The sequence below is a fragment of the Taudactylus pleione genome, unplaced genomic scaffold, assembly GCF_031769625.1.
Source record: "Taudactylus pleione unplaced genomic scaffold, aTauple2 ptg000894l, whole genome shotgun sequence".
NCBI lineage: Eukaryota > Metazoa > Chordata > Amphibia > Anura > Myobatrachidae > Taudactylus > Taudactylus pleione.
In genome coordinates this window covers 112,559-126,704 of record NW_028285295.1, presented here as the reverse complement: position 1 = coordinate 126,704, position 14,146 = coordinate 112,559, and the positions used below count along the sequence as shown (strand labels likewise).

Below are 14,146 nucleotides of genomic sequence, written 5' to 3'. Positions count from 1 at the left end.
GCACGGTGTTACCAAGATGATCAGCTGAGAGCGAGATCTCGCTGTATTCCCAAAGCTGAATCAGGCCCTCTGTGCGTTAGGGGTCCTTTGAGGAGCAGCTAATATTGGGAAGTATTGTTACTCTCCCCAGGTGTAAACTACAGGCAGGATAATATTTCTCATATATATATCTATATATAGATATATATAATTATATTCTGTTTATGCATAATCTGCACTTATTTTCTTCTTGCAGACATTGTTTGAATATATCTTCCACCATGAAAATGACGTCAAAAATGTAAATATATTATTACTTGGAATCAAAGTGAAATTATTAAGACATTTTGAACATTACACAAAACTTTAGGGGAGAATTTACTAAGCGGTGGGTTTGAAATCCAGGATTACTAAACTCAAACACGCCGCAAAAGCACAGAGAAGCCACAATTTAGAATGGAATATAGAACATGGAATGACAATCAATGATTTCTCCATGAGAAGAATAGAAAGCACAGATTTACTAAGTGGCGAGTTTAGTACCTGCCACAAAACTGCCCAAATAAATGACCTTCCTCTGACAGGTGCGTCTGTAAGGTTACTAGTCCTCTGTGCAGGCTTGTATAATGTTACATGTTATATTAATATAATATCTGTGCAGGCTTGTATAATGTTATATTAATATAATATCTGTGCAGGCTTGTATAATGTTATATTAATATAATATCTGTGCAGGCATCTATAATGCTATATTAATATAATATCTGTGCAGGTTTGTATAATGTTATATTAATATAATATCTGTGCAGGCTTGTATAATGTTATATTAATATAATATCTGTGCAGGCATCTATAATGCTATATTAATATAATATCTGTGCAGGTTTGTATAATGCTATATTAATATAATATCTGTGCAGGTTTGTATAATGTTATATTAATATAATATCTGTGCAGGCTTGTATAATGTTATATTAATATAATATCTGTGCAGGCTTGTATAATGTTACATGTTATATTAATGTAACAATATACAAGCCTGCACAGATATTATGTTATATTTATATAATATCTGTGCAGGCTTGTATAATGTTACATGTTATATCAATATAATATATGTGCAGGCTTGTATAATGTTGTATTAATATAATATCTGTGCAGGCTTGTATAATGTTATATTAATATAATATCTGTGCAGGCATGTATAATGTTATATTAATGTAATATCTGTGCAGGCTTGTTGTATAATGTTGTTATATTAATATAATATTTGTGCAGGCTTGTAAAATGTTATATTAATATAATATCTGTGCAGGCATGTATAATGTTGTATTAATATAATATCTGTGCAGGCATGTATAATGTTATATTAATATAATATCCGTGCAGGCTTGTATAATGTTACATGTTATATTAATATAATATCTGTGCAGGCATGTATAATGTTATATTAATATAATATCTGTGCTGGCATGTATAATGTTATATTAATATAATATCTGTGCAGGCTTGTTGTATAATGTTATATTAATATAATATCAGTGCAGGCTTGTTGTATAATGTTATATTAATATAATATCTGTGAAGGCTTGTTGTATAATGTTGTTATATTAATATAATATTTGTGCAGGCTTGTATAATGTTACATGTTATATTAATATAATATCTGTGTAGGAGGCATGTATAATGTTATATTAATATAATATCTGTGCAGGCATGTATAATGTTATATTAATATAATATCTGTGCAGGCATGTATAATGTTATATTAATATAATATCTGTGCAGGCATGTATAATGTTATATTAATATAATATCTGTGCTGGCATGTATAATGTTATATTAATATAATATCTGTGCAGGCTTGTTGTATAATGTTATATTAATATAATATCAGTGCAGGCTTGTTGTATAATGTTATATTAATATAATATCTGTGAAGGCTTGTTGTATAATGTTGTTATATTAATATAATATTTGTGCAGGCTTGTATAATGTTACATGTTATATTAATATAATATCTGTGCAGGCATGTATAATGTTATATTAATATAATATCTGTGCAGGCATGTATAATGTTATATTAATATAATATCTGTGCAGGCATGTATAATGTTATATTAATATAATATCCGTGCAGGCATGTATAATGTTATATTAATATAATATCCGTGCAGGCATGTATAATGTTATATTAATATAATATCTGTGCAGGCTTGTTGTATAATGTTATATTAATATAATATCTGTGCAGGCATGTATAATGTTATATTAATATAATATCTGTGCAGGCATCTATAATGTTATATTAATATAATAGCTGTGCAGGCTTGTATAATGTTATATTAATATAATAGCTGTGCAGGCATGTATAATGTTATATTAATATAATATCTGTGAAGGCTTGTTTTATAATGTTACATTTTAAAAAAAATTAATATTTTGAAAAAACAAAGGGCGAGGCCCCCAAATAGTCAGAGCACTAAGCCAAGGCTGGTGGTGCAAATTGGTGTGAAGTTTCCCCTTGTTACTAAGCAGAACTACGCTGTCACTATAGTGGGGAGACACACAGCACGGGGGTAATTATGTATTACTATTATTAACAGTATTATTCTTTACTGTAATGCTGCATACACACGGTCAGATTTTTTATCAGATATGAATAACGATTGTAAAAATCATTCAATCATTCATATCTGTGACATGTAGGGCATGCATCGACCAACGCTGCGCGCTCCCGCATGTCCGATAACTATCTCCGACATCGACTGTGTTTGCAGTCAGATTTTGACGATTTCATTCATTTTAATACTGCCAGAAATCTTTCAATCGTTCATCAAATCTGACCGTGTGTATGCACCAGTAGACCGCTTGTCCCAGCAAGGCTGCCAGGACATGAAGGCACTTGGGGAACCACAAGTGTCAGCATGCCCAGGGCATCAAGGTCCCACTGGCAACTGTGATCCACCTGTACAAAAAATATGACAATAAAGACAGGATTTACACTGAATTACAAAGTATTATTATTATTAATATTATTATTATTATTTATTATTAAATTACCACACTCCCAAACCCCCCTCATTATTCCGTTTATTACTCAGTCCCTTTTGGTGACCAATCAGCAAGGCCCTGTGCGTTCTTATGGAGAGTGTCGCGAGTGACCTCTCATTAGCAGGGGGTCCTGCATGGCCAGCGATGAGGCTTTCCTAGTACTTTGGCTGCCTGTCCCATGTAATAAAACCCTTTTGTAATTTGTGTGTGTTCGGTTTTTTTATATTTTTTTTTGTACAGGTGCCAGCGGGACCCTTGATGCCCAGGCATTCTGGCACTTGTGGTTTAGTCCACCTGTAAAGAGCAATGGGGGAGATTTATCAAAGCTTGGAGAGATAAAGTACCAACCAATCAGCTCCTAACTCTCATTATACAGGCTGTATTTCTCCACCTGCTATATCAATTAGCCATCATTATCTTCATTGTGGAGGCATTTACCATCTGGTCTGTAGAAACACCCAACAGCTCTCAGCATCTAATCTATTTGTTTTTTCTTGCTGTGCTGGACCACAGCTATTGGCAACTCTTGTATCGATACATTTAATAGTTTAACAGTGTTACAATCATTTGAAAGCACAATATTAGATTGAATGTTAGAGTGTTATATGCATTCATTTTTGTGTATTGATTTTATGTGGCATCCTTAGTGAATATTAAATATATATTGTGTATTTATGTACATTCATTATCGCATCATTACTTTTTCAATGATAAATTTGATTTAATATAGAGTTAGCGCAGATTTAGCTTTTTTTAATATTGTACCTTAGCCATGGAGTAATGACTGTATGGTTACAGGCACTGGAGCTGGCCGCACTGGCCACGGAACATGCACAGTTCAAGGACTGGTGGTGGAAGGTACAGCTGGGAAAATGCTACTACAGGTGAGGACTGCCTGTGCTGTACCTCATGTTACTGTTCCAGCAGCGTGTGACGGCTCCATAGCACTGCACCTGTAGCGGAGAAGGGTGGTTTATACTGGTGCGGGTGACTGAATAAATATTTCTCTATCTTACCCTCCGTGCACAGACCTCTGTAATATGGCGTATCATATCTGACGTGCACATTTATATTTCATCATATTGCCCCTGGTGCCTCAACCCAGAGTAGCTTAGCAGCGCTCCTCACAGTGACTGCCCTGAGTGGCTTAGCAGCTCTCCTCACAGTGACTGCCCTGAGTGGCTTAGCAGCTCTCCTCACAGTGACTGCCCTGAGGGGCTTAGCAGCTCTCCTCACGGTGACTGCCCTGAGGGGCTTAGCAGCTCTCCTCACGGTGACTGCCCTGAGGGGCTTAGCAGCTCTCCTCACGGTGACTGCCCTGAGGGGCTTAGCAGCTCTCCTCACGGTGACTGCCCTGAGGGGCTTAGCAGCTCTCCTCATGGTGACTGCCCCTCACAGTGACTGCCCTGAGTGGTCTAGCAGCGCTCCTCACGGTGACTGCCCTGAGTGGCTTAGCAGCGCTCCTCACGGTGACTGCCCTGAGGGGCTTAGCAGCTCTCCTCACGGTGACTGCCCTGAGGGGCTTAGCAGCTCTCCTCACGGTGACTGCCCTGAGAGGCTTAGCAGCGCTCCTCACGGTGACTGCCCTGAGGGGCTTAGCAGCGCTCCTCACGGTGACTGCCCTGAGGGGCTTAGCAGCGCTCCTCACGGTGACTGCCCTGAGGGGCTTAGCAGCTCTCCTCACGGTGACTGCCCTGAGTGGTTTAGCAGCTCTCCTCACGGTGACTGCCCTGAGTGGTTTAGCAGCTCTCCTCACGGTGACTGCCCTGAGGGGCTTAGCAGCTCTCCTCACGGTGACTGCCCTGAGGGGCTTAGCAGCTCTCCTCACGGTGACTGCCCTGAGGGGCTTAGCAGCTCTCCTCATGGTGACTGCCCCTCACAGTGACTGCCCTGAGTGGTCTAGCAGCGCTCCTCACTGTGACTGCCCTGAGTGGCTTAGCAGCGCTCCTCATGGTGACTGCCCTGAGTGGCTTAGCAGTGCTCCTCACGGTGACTGCCCTGAGTGGCTTAGCAGTGCTCCTCACGGTGACTGCCCTGAGTGGCTTAGCAGCTCTCCTCACGGTGACTGCCCTGAGTGGCTTAGCAGCTCTCCTCACGGTGACTGCCCTGAGTGGCTTAGCAGCTCTCCTCACGGTGACTGCCCTGAGTGGCTTAGCAGCTCTCCTCACGGTGACTGCCCTGAGTGGCTTAGCAGCTCTCCTCACGGTGACTGCCCTGAGTGGCTTAGCAGCTCTCCTCACGGTGACTGCCCTGAGTGGCTTAGCAGCTCTCCTCACGGTGACTGCCCTGAGTGGCTTAGCAGCTCTCCTCACGGTGACTGCCCTGAGTGGCTTAGCAGCTCTCCTCACGGTGACTGCCCTGAGTGGCTTAGCAGCTCTCCTCACGGTGACTGCCCTGAGTGGCTTAGCAGCTCTCCTCACGGTGACTGCCCTGAGTGGCTTAGCAGCTCTCCTCACGGTGACTGCCCTGAGTGGCTTAGCAGCTCTCCTCACGGTGACTGCCCTGAGTGGCTTAGCAGCTCTCCTCACGGTGACTGCCCTGAGTGGCTTAGCAGCTCTCCTCACGGTGACTGCCCTGAGTGGCTTAGCAGCTCTCCTCACGGTGACTGCCCTGAGTGGCTTAGCAGCTCTCCTCACGGTGACTGCCCTGAGTGGCTTAGCAGCTCTCCTCACGGTGACTGCCCTGAGTGGCTTAGCAGCTCTCCTCACGGTGACTGCCCTGAGTGGCTTAGCAGCTCTCCTCACGGTGACTGCCCTGAGTGGCTTAGCAGCTCTCCTCACGGTGACTGCCCTGAGTGGCTTAGCAGCTCTCCTCACGGTGACTGCCCTGAGTGGCTTAGCAGCTCTCCTCACGGTGACTGCCCTGAGTGGCTTAGCAGCTCTCCTCACGGTGACTGCCCTGAGTGGCTTAGCAGCTCTCCTCACGGTGACTGCCCTGAGTGGCTTAGCAGCTCTCCTCACGGTGACTGCCCTGAGTGGCTTAGCAGCTCTCCTCACGGTGACTGCCCTGAGTGGCTTAGCAGCTCTCCTCACGGTGACTGCCCTGAGTGGCTTAGCAGCTCTCCTCACGGTGACTGCCCTGAGTGGCTTAGCAGCTCTCCTCACGGTGACTGCCCTGAGTGGCTTAGCAGCTCTCCTCACGGTGACTGCCCTGAGTGGCTTAGCAGCTCTCCTCACGGTGACTGCCCTGAGTGGCTTAGCAGCTCTCCTCACGGTGACTGCCCTGAGTGGCTTAGCAGCTCTCCTCACGGTGACTGCCCTGAGGGGCTTAGCAGCTCTCCTCACGGTGACTGCCCTGAGGGGCTTAGCAGCTCTCCTCACGGTGACTGCCCTGAGGGGCTTAGCAGCTCTCCTCACGGTGACTGCCCTGAGGGGCTTAGCAGCTCTCCTCACGGTGACTGCCCTGAGGGGCTTAGCAGCTCTCCTCACTGTGACTGCCCTGAGGGGCTTAGCAGCTCTCCTCACTGTGATTGCCCTGAGGGGCTTAGCAGCGCTCCTCACAGTGACTGCCCTGAGTGGCTTAGAAGCTCTACTCACTGTGACTGCCCTGAGGGGCTTAGCAGCGCTCCTCACAGTGACTGCCCTGAGGGGCTTAGCAGCGCTCCTCACAGTGACTGCCCTGAGGGGCTTAGCAGCGCTCCTCACAGTGACTGCCCTGAGGGGCTTAGCAGCGCTCCTCACAGTGACTGCAGGAGAACATGCCTATTCATCAGCCTAGCAATCACTCCTCACTTGCGGCCACCTTCCTTTGCTCTATAGAGTAGATTGTCGGATACATGGAGTGACCTCGCCACGTTCTGTACCGTGGTGGAGGTGTTCTGGTAGCGGTTGCGCATTGTCGGTGTGATCCTCTTGTTTGTACCATGTCTCATGTTTTGCGTTTCCTGCAGGTTGGGACTGTTCCGTGAAGCAGAGAATCAGTGTAAATCTGCGCTCTCACACCAGGACGCGGTGGATATATTCCTGTACCTGGGAAAGGTGAGTTCAGGGAAATTGCATCACATCGCAGTACATACCAAGATGTTACATTGAGGGACCTGTGTAACCCTGGGATAGGGATGTCCCTGTGCCTAACAGTTGTGTCCTCTATTCCAGCAGTGTAATATTTAATTTGTCTTTTCCGGGAGCGGTGAAGCTCTTTGGTAGCATATTGGAATTAATATCTCTTATATAGGGAAGTAAATGACCATTGCTGGAATGTCCCGGTAATCAGGTAATCGCGTATGAATTACACAGGTTCTGGGGCTGATTAAACCCAGGTGAAATCAGACCTGAAGTCAGTCGGCCCCAGAACCTGTGTAATTCATGGTGTCCCTGATTACCAGGATATTCTATCACCCCTGAACTAAGGGCCTCATTCAGAGATGGACTCTAATGCCGCCGCGCTGCAAATTTGTACATGGCGGTTGTGCGTAAATATGCAAATGTCAGAGCCCCAGGATTTGTATTGATAATCAAGCGACTGTCGATAATCTGCCTTCTCCGTAATCCTTTTGTCTCAAGCACTGATACGCTGGCGCCATTTGTACTGCGCACTGTCCCTACATGACACTAATAGTCCTGAGGTAGCGCTGTCGCTGTATAAAGCTTTCCCTGTGCTTATTATTATACACAGGTTCATTACAAAAGATCGGCGATGAGTCTCTGTGATGCTTCCATGTGTCTGTGACATCATTACCAAGTTATAGTATGGCACCTGGGCACATCTGGAGACAGTGGGAAATTGTTGCTGGCATCTGGGGCACACCTGGAGACAGTGGGGAATTGTTGCTGGCATCTGGGGCACACCTGGTGACGGTGGGGAATTGTTGTTGGCATCTGGGGCACACCTGGTGACGGTGGGGAATTGTTGCTGGCATCTGGGGCACACCTGGTGACGGTGGGGAATTGTTGCTGGCATCTGGGGCACACCTGGTGACGGTGGGGAATTGTTGCTGGCATCTGGGGCACACCTGGAGACAGTGGGGAATTGTTGCTGGCATCTGGGGCACACCTGGAGACAGTGGGGAATTGTTGCTGGCATCTGGGTACACCTGGAGACAGTGGGGAATTGTTGCTGGCATCTGGGCACACCTGGAGACAGTGGGGAATTGTTGCTGGCATCTGGGGCACACCTGGTGACAGTGGGGAATTGTTGCTGGCATCTGGGGCACACCTGGTGACAGTGGGGAATTGTTGCTGGCATCTGGGGCACACCTGGTGACGGTGGGGAATTGTTGCTGGCATCTGGGGCACACCTGGTGACGGTGGGGAATTGTTGCTGGCATCTGGGGCACACCTGGAGACGGTGGGGAATTGTTGCTGGAATCTGGGCACACCTGGTGACAGTGCCGAATCGGTCTCCATCTGCAGTACACACACTACAGCATGTAAGTGTGGAGACGTTTGTACCTTCTCTATGTGACAGGTTACTGTATACTGGGTCATACCGTGCTGCAGGTGCACTTTGTATAGGGAATGGACGGCGCATTGTGACCAGTGCTTCTGTGCTTTCAGGTGTACGTGCGGATGGACCAGCCCCTGACTGCTTTAGCCCTCTATGGACAAGGCTTAGACCGCTTTCCGAAAGAAGTGACCCTCCTGTGTGCAGTGGCCCGAATCCACGAGGTGGGGAACAGTTACCATTATTATCACATGATCAGGAGGACACTAGGCCACAAAATATACATAATAAAGGATTATCAGAGCATTCATTGTCTCTATAAAGAACATTGGGCCTGATTCAGACCCACTCTGCACTGAGGGAGCTCCGTCGTGCGCATGCGCGAGACGCGACGAGCGAAGGACTTTCCTTCGCTCGTTGTGTCTGATCAAAGGGGACGTGCTGTCGATGTTGATTGACAGCACGCCCCCTTTGGTGGGCGTGCCGGGGGTGTGCCTCCCAGACGGGAGCGTTCCCAAGGGAACGCCTACCGTCAGAAGCCGGCCCACTGACATCACTAGTGATGCCAGTGGGAGTGATTTTGGCTCTGATAGAGCCAAAATCACTCCTGGCCTTGCGGTTGAGAAACTCAACCGCAGGCTCCGGCTCGCAGTGGCGATGGTCGCGATGGTCAAGACCATCGCGACCATCAACCTGCACGCTCGTATAGGCTGTGGGTGGTGACCCACAGCTATACGAGCGTCCAGGAGGACGCTCCATTTTTATGGAGGACGGCCCTCATTCAGAGCGAGCGCTCTGCTCAGAGCGTCCGGCTCTGAATGAGGGCCATTGTGCGGTTTGTGCACCGTTGGACGCAATGTGAGCTTCCGCCACCTCCGCACACCTAGCAAAGTGCGCCCTCAATCTGACGAGAGGTGCAGCTACACTGTAACAGTAACTCATGGCATCTGGGGCTACACCGTGACAATAACTCATGGCATCTGGGGCTACACCGTGACAGTAACTCATGGCATCTGGGGCTACACCGTGACCGTAACTCATGGCATCTGGGGCTAGACCGTGACAGTAACTCATGGCATCTGGGGCTCCACCGTGACAGTAACTCATGGCATCTGGGGCTCCACCGTGACAGTAACTCATGGCATCTGGGGCTCCACCGTGACAGTAACTGATGGAGAAATCTGCAGTCCATGGCTGTCTCGTGTCAGGGGAATAGTGTACATTCCAGGGGGCATTTACATTTACACTTTAACAACACCCACATATGTAAAATTATATATATTATTTCTCTCTGTACACCATCACAGACATGTAGCCTTCCCCTTGGGGACACGTTTATTATTGCAAACTGATCTGCTGTAATCCTACATATAGATCGCAGCAGCTCATTAGTGGAATATTGGCGTTATTGGGAGGGTTTTATATGCGTTCAGCCAATTGGATGCCTTCGCTGGTTGTCATAATCGTTGGCTCACAACCCCCAAATCATTCGCCTGCAGACCTGCGCATTTGCCTTTATTTGGTTCTCTTCATGGGACGCTAAAAAATGGGACACAAAAGCCAAAAATGTTTTTATGTTCAGCTACCATGAACCCCTGTGTGTCTGCCAGCGACTGTATTACTGTATGTGTAATGTGCTCATGCTATGTAGGAGCTAATACCAGGGGCCTGTGAGAAGTATATACACATAGCAGTATATAATCGGGGAGACAGAGGCCGAATCTCGCACTGATATCCGTAGGAAGGAAACCTGTTCTGTCATCTATCTAATCTGCTTTATTTGTCTCATCATTCAGGAACTGAATAATCTGACCTCTGCATCAGGGTACTACAAGGAGGTCCTCAAACAGGACAACACTCATGTGGAAGCTATTGCCTGTATTGGGAGTAGCCACTTTTACACAGACCAGCCGGAGATTGCACTGCGATTTTACAGGTACTCAGCGCTGTACAGAACAGATTGCAGCATGTGATCAAAAACCCACAGATAAAACCTATCTATATTAGGCGCAAAAATATGTAGAGAACAGATGTTATCCATAGTGCAGCTCCCAATTAGTATCCTGGAAATACTAATTATCAATCAAAGAAACCCAATATAAGTACAAATAAAGCACTTAGGGAGCGCTAATGAGAATCATTACATATTCATTTAATAAAGTATAATTAAACATACATATAGATATATAACACTATAATGACAGCCACTTAATCAGGGTAAATAATTAAAACAAATACCTAAAATGTCTTAATCACAGAATAGTGTCCACTTTAGCTACTGTGCTACGTTACGATAGAGAAATCTTCTTTACATTTGAAGTATAAATAAATCCCAGTGTTTGAGCACTAAAACCAATATATGCGTCCAAGTACCAGCATTATGCTATGGGTACTTTAGTGTAGAGAAAGAGTCTCTTTAGATCAACTGATAGAAAATGTTCAAATAGTAGAACAATATATCAAAAAATGCGTCTAAGTAAAGATGTTATACTCTGGCGCTAATACAAACTGATGGGGGAGAGGCAGTGTAGTGGGTGAGTCACACATTCCAATCCTGGTGTAATAGTGATAGGATGGTAGTTCCTCAGTGTATTACACTCCCCGTGGATATAATACGCACCCACCTGTAGTAATAGTGATAGGATGGTAGTTCCTCAGTGGATTACACTACCAGTGGTTATAATACGCACCCACCTGATGTAATAGTGATAGGATGGTAGTTCCTCAGTGGATTACACTCCCCGTAGATGTAATACGCACCCACCTGATGTAATAGTGATATGATAGTTCCTCAATGTATTACACTCCCCGTGGATATAATACGCACCCACCTGATGTAATAGGATGGTAGTTCCTCAGTGGATTACATTCCCCGTGTATGTAATATGCACCCACCTGATGTAATAGTGATAGGATGGTAGTTCCTCAGTGGATTACACTCCCCGTGGATACAATACGCACCCACGTGATGTAATAGTGATAGGATGGTAGTTCCTCAGTGGATTACACTCCCCGTGGATATAATACGCACCCACCTGATGTAATAGTGATAGTTCCTCAATGTATTACACTTCCTGTGGATATTATACGCACCCACCTGATGTAATAGTGATAGGATGGTAGTTCCTCAGTGGATTACATTGCCCGTGTGTATAATATGCACCCACCTGATGTAATAGTGATAGGATGGTAGTTCCTCAGTGGATTACACTCCCCGTGGATATAATATGCACCCACCTGATGTAATAGTGATAGTTCCTCAATGTATTACACTCCCTGTGGATATTATACGCACCCACCTGATGTAATAGTGATAGGATGGTAGTTCCTCAGTGGATTACATTGCCCGTGTGTATAATATGCACCCACCTGATGTAATAGTGATAGGATGGTAGTTCCTCAGTGGATTACACTCCCCGTGGATATAATATGCACCCACCTGATGTAATAGTGATAGGATGGTAGTTCCTCAGTGGATTACACTACCAGTGGTTATAATACGCACCCACCTGATGTAATAGTGATAGGATGGTAGTTCCTCAGTGGATTACACTCCCCGTAGATGTAATACGCACCCACCTGATGTAATAGTGATATGATAGTTCCTCAATGTATTACACTCCCCGTGGATATAATATGCACCCACCTGATGTAATAGTGATAGGATGGTAGGTCCTCAGTGGATTACATTCCCCGTGTGTATAATATGCACCCACCTGATGTAATAGTGATAGGATGGTAGTTCCTCAGTGGATTACATTCCCCGTGTGTATAATATGCACCCACCTGATGTAATAGTGATAGGATGGTAGTTCCTCAGTGGATTACACTCCCCGTGGATATAATACGCACCCACCTGATGTAATAGTGATAGGATGGTAGTTCGTCAGTGGATTACACTCCCCGTGGATATAATATGCACCCACCTGATGTAATAGTGATAGTTCCTCAATGTATTACACTCCCCGTGGATATTATACGCACCCACCTGATGTAATAGTGATAGGATGGTAGTTCCTCAGTGGATTACATTCCCCGTGTGTATAATATGCACCCACCTGATGTAATAGTGATAGGATGGTAGTTCCTCAGTGGATTACACTCCCCGTGGATATAATACGCACCCACCTGATGTAATAGTGATAGGATGGTAGTTCGTCAATGGATTACACTCCCCGTGGATATAATATGCACCCACCTGATGTAATAGTGATAGGATGGTAGTTCCTCAGTGGATTACACTCCCCGTGGATATAATACGCACCCACCTGATGTAATAGTGATAGGATGGTAGTTCCTCAGTGGATTACACTGATGTAATAGTGATAGGATGGTAGTTCCTCAGTGGATTACACTCCCCGTGGATATAATACGCACCCACCTGATGTAATAGTGATAGGATGGTAGTTCCTCAGTGGATTACACTCCCCGTAGATGTAATACGCACCCACCTGATGTAATAGTGATAGGATGGTAGTTCCTCAGTGGATTACACTCCCCGTGGATATAATACACACCCACCTGATGTAATAGTGATATGATAGTTCCTCAATGTATTACACTCCCAGTGGATATAATATGCACCCACCTGATATGATAGGATGGTAGTTCCTCAGTGGATTACATTCCCCGTATATATAATATGCACCCACCTGATGTGATAGGATGGTAGTTCCTCAGTGGATTACATTCCCTGTGTATATAATATGCACCCACCTGATGTAATAGTGATAGGATGGTAGTTCCTCAGTGGATTACACTCCCCGTGGATATAATACGCACCCACCTGATGTAATAGTGATAGGATGGTAGTTCCTCAGTGGATTACACTCCCCGTGGATATAATATGCACCCACCTGATGTAATAGTGATAGTTCCTCAATGTATTACCCCCCCACGCACTCCCCGCGGATATAATATGCACCCACCTGATGTAATAGTGATAGTTCCTCAATGTATTACACTCCCAGTGGATATAATATGCACCCACCTGATGTGATAGGATGGTAGTTCCTCAGTGGATTACATTCCCCGTGTATATAATATGCACCCACCTGATGTGATAGGATGGTAGTTCCTCAGTGGATTACACTCCCCGTGGATATAATACGCACCCACCTGATGTAATAGTGATAGGATTGTAGTTCCTCCAGTGGATTACATTCCCCGTGGATATAATATGCACCCACCTGATGTATTAGTGATAGGATGGTAGTTCCTCAGTGGATTACACTCCCCGTGGATATAATACGCACCCACCTGATGTAATAGTGATAGGATGGTAGTTCGTCAGTGGATTACACTCCCGTGGATATAATATGCACCCACCTGATGTAATAGTGATAGGATGGTAGTTCGTCAATGGATTACACTCCCCGTGGATATAATATGCACCCACCTGATGTAATAGTCATAGTTCCTCAATGTATTACATTCCCCGTGTATATAATATGCACCCACCTGATGTAATAGTGATAGGATGGTAGTTCCTCAGTGGATTACACTCCCCGTGGATATAATATGCACCCACCTGATGTAATAGTGATAGGATGGTAGTTCCTCAGTGGATTACATTCCCCGTGTGTATAATACGCACCCACCTGATGTAATAGTGATAGGATGGTAGTTCCTCAATGTATTACACCCCCCGTGGATATAATACGCACCCACCTGATGTAATAGTGATAGGATGGTAGTTCCTCAGTGGATTACACTCCCCGTAGATGTAATA

General features: G+C 45.4%; 1 protein-coding gene across 2 annotated transcripts in view; it reads left to right on the top strand.

Moving 5' to 3' along the window:
• TTC8 (tetratricopeptide repeat domain 8) overlaps positions 1-14,146 on the top strand; it is a 55,676-nt gene that overhangs the window by 26,571 nt on the left and 14,959 nt on the right. For both annotated transcript variants that reach the window (XM_088459093.1, XM_088459092.1), the window contains 5 exons: positions 236-280; positions 3,832-3,917; positions 6,923-7,010; positions 8,529-8,639; positions 10,212-10,351. In XM_088459093.1, coding sequence (XP_088315219.1) covers positions 236-280; positions 3,832-3,917; positions 6,923-7,010; positions 8,529-8,639; positions 10,212-10,351 — 470 coding nt within the window. The remainder of the gene's footprint in view (positions 1-235; positions 281-3,831; positions 3,918-6,922; positions 7,011-8,528; positions 8,640-10,211; positions 10,352-14,146) is intronic.